This window comes from Neolamprologus brichardi, chromosome 7 (genome assembly GCF_056152115.1).
Source record: "Neolamprologus brichardi isolate AB-2024 chromosome 7, ASM5615211v1, whole genome shotgun sequence".
NCBI lineage: Eukaryota > Metazoa > Chordata > Actinopteri > Cichliformes > Cichlidae > Neolamprologus > Neolamprologus brichardi.
Window position 1 is genome coordinate 37,373,811 of NC_142110.1, and position 10,312 is coordinate 37,384,122.

Here is a 10,312-nt window from a genome sequence, read left to right on the forward strand (position 1 = left end):
TCTAAAATGCCTCTGGAGGCAACAGTAACAAGCAGAGAGGAGGCTTACTGGAGAAGCTGTAATCAGGTATTTACAGATGTGCCCTTGGCAGAAATGTTCTCCATTGATGAAAGAACAATGCCAAAACACTGGAACACTTAAACCATGTCAGGTGGAGGACTCTAAATAGCTAAACAGGTGTGCCTTTATCAGGTACACCTGTTTAGCTGCTTGATAACTGCTGCTTGGGCTTACAGAGAATGGTCCAAACAATAGAAGATTGAAAAAACACTGCCTGGTTTGATGACTGTCGATTTCTACTGCAACAGTTGGGGGGTTGGATCAGGACTTGGTGTAAACAGCATACAAGTATGGATCCATCCTGCCTTGTATCAACAATTCAAGCTGCTGGTGGTTTAAATGGTGTGGCAGACTTTGGGCCACTTTTTATCAGTTGAGCATTATTTAGACACCACAGCCTGCCTAAGTATTGGTGTTGACCACGTCAGTTCCTTTCAAACCACAGTGTACACATTTTCTAATGGTTGTTCCCAGAAGGATAACACAAAGCTAATGCAGTCAAATAGCAGATCTTAACCCAATAGAGCATCTTTGGGATTTTATGGAACAGGAGATTCACACGCACAGCCAACAAATCTGCCACAACTGTGTGACGCTATCATGTCAACATGGAATGAAATCTCTGACTGCTGTCGCATAAATTCACTGAAAATATTTCATTGCGTGGGTTATTAATGGAAGCTACTTTCAGTTGTTAGCATAACCTTCGATAGTAGCCTGTAAATAGCAGGTTAATTTAAATAGGTTCCAGCTGCCACACTGAGTAGACTGTTACTTCCACTACATTTTTTGTATGTGAGGAAGCCATAAAAAAGTCAACCTTGCTGATCTTTCTTTAACCTCATGAGGCGGTGCAGACTACATAATGTTTTTAAGCTCATTTGCAGTTGAATTGTCTGTCAAGGTCTATTGGTGTACCAGACCATCTTAAATAAAAAATGTGAGCTCCAAGCACTGAGCTCAATGTCTCACTTGAAGGTTCTGCCATTTTTTTAAAATATTCAACTACATCTCATCTCAGCTTCAGATGCCAACACCTACATGCACATTTTTAAGTCAAGCACATATTTGTGACATCATTAATGCTATATATTAGGCTTCAAAATGTAAGCAAACAGTATAATATTGGAAATACAGTATAAATATTGGGTCAAATATGCTTTGGATTCAAAAGTTAAGTATTAGATTTTGGTGGTCAAAGGATACTTTGATCTGTGTGAAAGTCTAGAATATGAGAAACATTTTTTGTTTCAAACCAGAGGCGATGCTTATACATCTCGTATAAATATCTCCCCATCGAACTGAACACATTCTAAAATGTTTCTTTTGAAATTAAACCAGTAGAGGACAAAAGAAGAAGTGTCGGGCATAAAATACTATCTACAGCAGACAAACAGAATCTGAAGGTCTTAAGGAAGGGCAATAGGGAAAAGATTGTACAAGAACTCGACCAAATATTAGCAGGTCTTATTGAGTGATGAATCCAAACTTGAAATTTTTGGTTCAGATCATTGTTGACATGTACAAAGGAGGTCAGGAAAGAGGTGCAATAGTGAGCGTCTACATCAATCTGTAAAACGCAAAGAGGTCCTGTGATGTAATTCATTTAAAGCCTATGGTGTTTGGGGACCTTGTTAAAATTGATAGTATTGAATGCAGAAAAGTACTCTTAGATTTTGATCCACCATACAATGCCTTCATTTTTTCAGTGTGACAGTCCCAAACACTTTGCCAATGCAGTGAAAACATACCTGGATAGAAGAAACTCACAATGGAAGTCGATGATGGATTGGCCTCCCCAGAGCTCGGAACTCAACATTACTGGCATCATCTTGACAGAAAAATTTAAAAAAGGAAGTCAACATCCAAAGGAGAGCTCTGAATGTCCAAGAAACTAGGAAAACTATTCCTGAAGACCACTTAGAGAAATTACTGGAAAGCTTTCCTAAGAAACTTCAGACTATGAAGAATGACTGTGGTCACAACAAATATTGACTTTCAAGGTAATTAGAACAAACTGTGTTCACCTTATACGCTGTTTGTTTTGCCGCAAATATTTAAACATTTCTTAGCAAAACATTAAGAAACGAGTGACTCCAGACGTTTGTATAGCATGAACAATAGTGAACTGAATATGAAACTTCCTCGTTCTCTTCTTCTCCGGGTGTTTTTTCCAATGTTTTCTACAGTTATGGGGTCTTCCAGGACGTGGAATGGAGCTGGTCTCAGCCACGCCCCCTTGCGTCAGATTACTGCAAGTAAAAACTTGGGGATACGTCACCTCGCACTAATTGGCTGTCGCCCATAGTGAATAAATATATCGCTATCATTTACTACTGTCACTGTTAGTTATTAATTATTTGGCCGGGACTATGGACAACGAACATGCTAAAATGAAACGAGCCCGAAGTCGCGAACGGCAGTTAGGTAACGGCTGCTTAATTTTCTACGCCTTGCTGATAGCTGGACAGAGATGGCTTCATAAAGTCAGTGAGCTTTGGCCCAGCCAAGTTATTTGGTTTTTTTCTTTAAGTCGGCACTTAGCTGAAAGTTTTACGTTTAGATTAGCGTGAAATTTCTAATTAAATGTGGTTAAAGTACATATTTTTAGTGCTCATTACTTAAAAAAAACAAGCTAGCTAGCTCTGACCGTTAATAAGCCGTTAATAAGTTCCACTCACACGTTAACCGTCCAGTAATGTTTTACAAGACAGTAGCGTTTAAGAAACAGTATTAAACCACGTAACATACATGTTAATTACTGTAAAAAAAACTAAAAAAAAAAAACTATTGTAAGTTAAGTATAAGCCATTCATGGCATTCTGACTTCTAATTTTGTCTGTTGAATGGATGTTGACAGAAGTAGAGAGCTGATTTCTTAATTTGTTTGCGTTTTGCATAGCACACTTACATGTTTCAGGTCATCAACAAATTTTTATATTAGATAAAGAAAACCACAGCAAACGCAAAATGCACTTTCCATTTATGTATTAAGGGGGGAAAACCATCCAAACCCTACCTGTCCTATGTGAAAAAGGAATTGCCACCTAAACCTAGTAACTGATTGTGCCGCTCTTAGAATCAAGAACTGCAGTCAGGTGTTTGGATGACTGGCCACATGTGTTTCACACAAAAAAAGCCTTTTTGTTCAGCATTGTGTTTTTTCCTTGGCACTCTTTCATAGATCCTAGTTTTGCTGATATCCTTCTTATTGTTGACTCATGAACACTGTTCGTTAGATGTTGTTTTATATTCTGTTGTGACCTCGTAGATGAATCGTTGGTGTGCTCTTCCAGTAAATTTGGTTGGCAGCCTCTTCCTGGGAAGATTTATTAACATTACAAGTTCTCTCCATTCATTGATAGCGTCTTTCACAATGGTTTGCTGGAGTACCAAAGCTTTAGAAATGGAGCACTTTCCAGAGTGATAGATGTCAATCACTTTGTTTCCTTAGATTGTGGCATGTTGCATTGGGGTTTTTTTTTTAGATCTTTTAGCTTACCTGCTTTGTCAGACAGGTTCTATTTAAGGGATTTCTTGATTCAACTATTTGAACTCAGCTGAAAGGGGGCAATTACTTTTTCACATAGGGCCAAATAGATTCGGATTTTTCCCTTCCATTTTGCCTTTGAAAAATAAAATCTTAATTAAAAAATAAAATCTAAAATATAATTTCTTAGCATCTAGAAGAATATACATGCAGATATGTCCAAATATACAAGATTCACTATGCATTAATATATTCTCATAGTTGGTACAAACCAGTTGAAATCATGCTGTCTGTCTTCTTTCCCCAGCTTTGGAGAACCTAAACACTGACATTGGCTTTTGTGGCAGGATTCTGGTTGGGCTCTCCCTCATTTTCCTGCTGATTACTCTGCCCATCTCCATATGGATGTGTATTGTGGTCAGCTACTTAAATTACAGTGCTATTTGTTTTATTTTAGAAACACCTTTTAAAAGCTGGTGACGCATGGTTGTTTACTATTCACCCAGATAAAATGCATCTTTACTTTACAGGAAAACTCATTTCTTTTTAAAAGTAGCATGCATAAGAATACCTCCATATCTAGCTGCAAGAAAAATAAATTACTCATACTTAATTACATATTATATATGACAGTGGGGTTGTTTTTCTCTGTATACAGATTGTGAAGGAGTACCAGCGAGCTATTATTTTTCGCCTGGGGCGCCTTTCGTCAGGAGGAGCCAAAGGACCAGGTAAGAAGTCATGTTTTATTTCTTTTTCTCTTTTTATTACACCATTGTGTGTTTTTTTAAATAGTCATCTAAATATACAGTTCCTTTATTGAAATGTTAGTAGTCTTTAACTCATAGATAATATATTTTTCATGCTCAGCTGTGGCTGCATGGATCATCATTCAAATGTCCTGACATGTCTTTGCAAATGTCAGTTGTTTGTTGTTTGTTTAAGTGTTTCAGTGGCTCACTTGTAGTTAATACAGAGCTGCTTCAAAGGGGCGGGAGGAGAACAAGCACTGGTCAGTGTCCTGTTACCAGCGATTTAGATTGTCCGTTATTTTAGATGCAGTCAATAAATGTAATATTGATTACTGCTTTTATTGGCAGACTTAATGACATCAGTTGCTATGGCAACCCAGAAACTCAAGGAGGAAATGCACTGTGATAAAGTATACAGGGCTAGGAAAGTGGCATATTTAGTTTAGATTTTTTGCCCCCGCATTCCACTAGATAGTTTTCAATTAAACCTTTATCAGCTGAGCTTTAAATTGGAGGGGTTTTTTTCTTGCATTAAATTCAGACAAACAGTGTAGGAAACTTACCCATCGTCACACAGCAGACTACAGTCACTGGACTGATTGACATAACCATACATTTTTTATATATGGTGTGTATTGTTGAGTTACTTTTTTTTTCACCCTTTGTATTGTAGAGCACGCCAGTTGTTTGGTTGGGGTTACTTTACTACAAAAACCTTTAATTCTATCAGTCTGCAAGGGAGCGCAAAAAGTTACATAATGTATATCCAAGTGTCATTACAGTGTGGTTGTTAAAATGCCGGCGTGGAGAAAGTACTGATTAGAGGTATGATCCGTTTTGTTCATATAGCAAAGTATTGGGCAAATTATGCACCCTGATGATGGCACCAGATGACAAAAAGAGTCATGAAATCACAGAAGCAATTGCTGTTGATTCTCGGGGCATATTAATGCGTGTACCAAATTTCATGGAAATCCACTTAATGTTTTTTTAAACAACTCGACTCAAAGTCGCAAAAGCCAACTTCATTTTGGGGGATCACAGAAACATTACCATGCATCATCTGGTAACCAAATGTAGTGCCAATTCCTCCAGTAAATCCTGAGGATTTCTCATTTGGGGGGGTGGGGGTGGTAATGTGTGTTACTTACTATTTTGTGACAGTCCATAGTGTAGTTTTTCACACACTGATTGACAGTCCAATATTTGTGTTGTTAAAACCATGAAAAAAAAACATAGGAAGAATCAAAGAGAAGCATGGGGGCAGTGAGTCCTGTTGTGTTGTGTTTACAAGAGCGTTTTCTTCCTGCTGTTGGGCAGAATGACACAAGGCATGTCATTGCTAAAAATTAAAATGTGATTTTTTGGTAGGCTTTATAGCAACAACACCAAAGACAAAGTGGGCATGGGTGCAGGTTCACTCAGGCCTCACACAGGGGCCCGAGGGAACCTGCACCCACAGAGCTGTTCAAGCGCTACAGCATATTTTTCTGAATGCTTTATCCATGCGATCAGTTATGTAACTTGTGTTTTGAATGGCAGCAGATTTGTTAGAAGCATAGAAGTAAAAAATACAGACTCCCACGAGGTACAATTTGCATACACCTCACAACTCACCGTCTCTTTATCTTTGATTTCTTGTTGTACTAGATCTAAAAACCAAGCAGTGTCCTCTCAAAATGCTGAAACGTGGCTCCTCAGAGAGCCCCGGGCTTGAGTTTATGACAGCATGGGGTTAATAATAGCACCTACAACCTGCAACTCTTGGCTTCTCTATCTACGGGCTCACAAAGAAAGTTTACTGTAAAATCTTTCATTCTGCCTGAAACTGAGATTTTTATCGATAAACATGCTTATGTGCATCACAAGATGTTTTTCAGACTGTATTAGACCAACTGGGACCTTTTTACTTGTCTGACTGAGAGTGCTTCAGATTTCATGGTGGAAGTGGCACGGGGAGACTGTTGTTATCATCATTGCCCCTCCTGAACAGATGTCTGTGATCTCACCATTTAAATTTACAATATCTTGACAGGAATGGCATCCAACCACTCTCTATCCGGTGTGGTGTTAATGTTTGCTAAATGATTGCACACCTAGCACATGTCTATTTCACTAGTATTGTTTGATGCACTAATTCAATCATAGTGACTTGAAACAGGCTAATGAAAGCTGCAAATATCCACGGCTTTGCCTTGCTGTCAGTACAGCTGCAGTCTCATAAAGCGAGAGCTTGACTTGGCCTCCTGCCAGGATCTCATTCATCCTGGTCTTTTCAAACATTTGTGAGGAAGCTTCCTCATTATTGTGTTTACTGTAGCGTTAGTCTTTGTTGAAACTATTTGCATTCTTGTGATTCCACAGGCTTGTTCTTCGTCTTGCCGTGCACTGACAGTTTTATTAATGTGGACATGCGCACCGTCACCTTTAACATCCCACCACAAGAGGTACGACATGCACCCTTCCAGTTACATTAAGCAGATCACTTTCACAGGAATTCAGCTCATGTAGTAATAACTGTGCGTAGTTATTTTATTTGTAGTTTTTTAGCTTGTTACACAGTATTGTGTAAACACTGTTCTTCTCTCAGATTTTGACCAGAGACTCTGTGGCAGTGTGTGTTGATGGCCTGGTCTACTACCGGGTCCAGAATCCTACTCTGGCCGTGGCTAACGTCAGTAATGCAGATGCTGCTACGCAGCTTTTGGCCCAAACCACCCTGAGGAATGTCCTGAGTAACAAGAACCTGGCAGAGATTCTGTCTGACCGTGAAGACATTGCACATTTTATGCAGGTAAACTCCTTCAGCTCTTCTCTTAGCTGTAACTGTGACCCCAAAACATGCAAGAAATAATTGTATACTTCCAAAATGTACTTCTTTTTTTTTTTTTTACATCGTTTACATTGTCCAATAAGCCTTTGAGCTGTCACTCTAAGGGTGTGTCCAAGGGTATGACCTTACACATTTGTTATATGTGGTATATCCAAAAGGTATTCCCTCATCTCTGTGAAGTCCTTCTGTCTCTATTGGCTCATTGTTAAGGCATTTTGAGATGCCATCTTGCTCTGAGCTTTGTTTACCAGGTGCATAATGCAGCTGTCACCCGAACTGTGTGTTACTGTTAAACTAACAAACTGCTGTAAACTGAGAGAAGCTTAGCTAATCCCATGTTTCTATGACGAGTCCCGCTTTTAGTTTGCTTTAGAATTTAATCATTTATTTTTTCCATTAAACTTTTACTTCCAGTTTATGCTGAGCTGCTGTAAATGATTAAATATTTATTTCTAATTCAGAGTCACAGAGACAGTGACCAGGAGGTACTTCAGGAAGTGGACAAATGTCTGTGACCACACCTCTTACTCGCTGAATTCAGCAATGCAGTTGGATTGTTTAGCTGGGTTTGGCCTGCGCCTCTTACTTCCACTTAAGGGAAATCTCACTGCTTTAGCTTAACAAGACATTTTGGACAATTCTATGCTTCCAACTTTGTAGGAATAGCCTGGGGAAAGACCTTTTTTTGTTACATACTGTGCCCTAGTATACAAAGCAAGGTCCACAAAGGCATGGTTGGATGAGTTTTGTGTTGAAGAAGCTGACTGAAAGTCCACTGAATACCACTGGGATGAACTAGAATGGAGTTTGTGAGCCAGGCCCCTTTGTCTAACACTGGTGTCTGACCTTACAAATGCTCTTCTGGATGAATGGGCAAAAATTCCCACTGGTAAATCTTTGTAGCAGTAACAGCTTCCACTCCCAGAAGAGTTGTATAATCATAGTATGATCAACGATGACCAATAGACACTTTTTCATGAATTCTTTTGCTCATAAAATGTAAAAATAGACATGCAGTGTGTGACAGTGTGTAGATGTAAAATGTGTGTCTGTTTCTCTGCTTTGTGAGAGAAACGTGTCACCACTGTCAGCTCCATCTGCTGGACAGTTCTGAAAAATGTAAAACTTTGAAAGATAAGGGACATCCTTCTCATTCATTTAAAAACTTTGCGATAAAATCTATTGTTGTTGAGGGTTTTTTAAACATACGTTCTATTTTTACAGATGTGGTACTACAAACGGTATATTGCATGGCTGTCTCCTCAGGTCACTCTGGACAATGCCACAGATGACTGGGGAATCGAAGTGGAGCGGGTGGAGATCAAAGATGTGAAACTGCCCCCTCAGCTACTGAGAGCCATGGCATCTGAGGCTGAGGCCACTCGTGAGGCCCGAGCCAAGGTAAGGTGGTTCTACATCTCCATATCACTCAATCACTCAGCTTTTTGCCTTCCAGTTTCCTGTTTCCTTCTTTGTCATTTATCGATTGTTGTTATTTTTCTACACTTCAATTTCATAAAAAGGAGAAAAAAGTAACATTGGGAGATTTATGTAGTTTGTAAGGTTACATACTGGTCTAATCCTTTTAAACAATAGGTTATTGGAGATTTAAAAAATTGGTTTAAAGGAGATTTACAAATAAAACAAGAAATCTATCGCAACCCAGAAAAAAGGAATTCTGCAAGATTTTGTAATAAGAATAGTGGGTGTAGAGGCTTCTTCCACTGGGCTGTGAGATCAAGGAGTTCTTTTCATTTTCTTCCCTCCTGTTTCTCCTCTTAAGGTGATCGCAGCAGAGGGGGAGATGAGCGCATCGCGGGCGTTGAAGGAGGCGTCCCTGGTGATTGCAGAGTCTCCGTCAGCCCTGCAGCTGCGCTACCTTCAGACCCTGAGCACCATCGCTGAAGAGAAGAACTCCACCATCATTTTGGCACTTCCACTGGAGATTTTGCCGAAATTCGTCAATACATGAGAAAGTGTCTAAAAAAAAGAAAAGAAATGCACATACTCCCAGCATGCATCACTGAGCACATATACATGTGTAATCAACTTCATTGCCTCACCGTCATTACATCTGACAGCAGCCAGCTTATTTTCACATAGGTTTAATTTATAACTTCTTTTTATTTTTTTCCAACTTTATAATCAAAGAAAAAAAGTGACACAATCTAGGGTACCATCTTCTAGCCCACAGGCCTTCTTTGAGAATTTACCCTTTATTACAAACCTGTGAAATTTAGCATATTCTGTGTTTATCAGAGCTGGAGTTGAATATTTGCTTTGCCTCAGGTGCTCTGGCAGCTGAGCGGGTAGCTTGAGCCAGCAGTGGCAATGCCCCACAGTCATCTTGGTGTGTCTGCCAATAAATGTCCACTGATTCAATATATTATATAATATATATATAATAATATATAGTATGAGTTTTTAGTCTTAGCATAACCTTTAACTTGAAGTTTTATTTATTTAATTGAGTTTTCTTTAGTTTTTGTTTTAAGTTGTTCATTTATTTATTTATTTGCAAGTTTGTTCATTTAAAGCTTCAGAAAGTGTCCAAGTATCAGGAAGCTGAAAATGAGTTATAATTTATCATATTTTTTTCTTTCAGTGTGTAAATATTAAATTTTATTAAAATTAATATTTAATTGTTTGAATTTATATATTGTGAAAATGACACATTTTAGTTCTGTTTTAATCTGTTGTTCTGCTTTCCTACTTTTAACATAAGTGTTTGGACTGTTTGACCAAGAAGTGATTTATGCCTACAGCCACATGAAGTTTATTGTTCTGCTGTTGCCACACAGAGGATTTCTTTGTTAGGAAAGGGAAAGGTTATTTGATTTTACTTTAGTAAGTCGTGTAGTTTTGGTTTTTGTTGTGGTAACAATAGTGACATTTAGGGAATTTTGATACATATGGAAACACGACCAGTGGACAACACTGTGCTGCTGTGTTCTCTAAAGACTGTTTGATTGTTGTCCAGTTTACCAGTTTTTATTGTAATTTATATGAATTTGTTTCTGTAAGTTTCGCTCAGGATTAATGCCTGCGTTTGCTTTGTTGTTGTTTGTAGCACACATTCTTTTGTGCAGTATGATTTGATATGATTTTATTTTGAGTTAAGTATATATGACTAAATAAATCTGAAAGCATGTTTGTGTTGATTTAATTTCTTTCAGG

At 38.4% G+C, this 10,312-nt stretch overlaps 1 protein-coding gene across 2 annotated transcripts; it reads left to right on the forward strand.

Moving 5' to 3' along the window:
* Positions 1-2,253: 2,253 nt before the first annotated feature.
* LOC102793175 (stomatin-like) lies at positions 2,254-10,286 on the forward strand. Of its 2 annotated transcripts, none has more exons than XM_006795639.3 (7): positions 2,254-2,487; positions 3,858-3,967; positions 4,209-4,281; positions 6,667-6,749; positions 6,893-7,096; positions 8,402-8,536; positions 8,919-10,286. In XM_006795639.3, the coding sequence occupies exons 1-7, from the start codon at positions 2,433-2,435 to the stop codon at positions 9,105-9,107; spliced, it is 849 nt and encodes a 282-aa protein (XP_006795702.2). In that variant the 5' UTR covers positions 2,254-2,432; the 3' UTR covers positions 9,108-10,286. The 2 variants fall into 2 exon arrangements, with proteins under 2 accessions (XP_006795702.2, XP_006795703.2); XM_006795640.3 differs by having other exon boundaries at positions 2,456-2,546.
* The last annotated feature ends 26 nt before the right edge of the window (positions 10,287-10,312 follow it).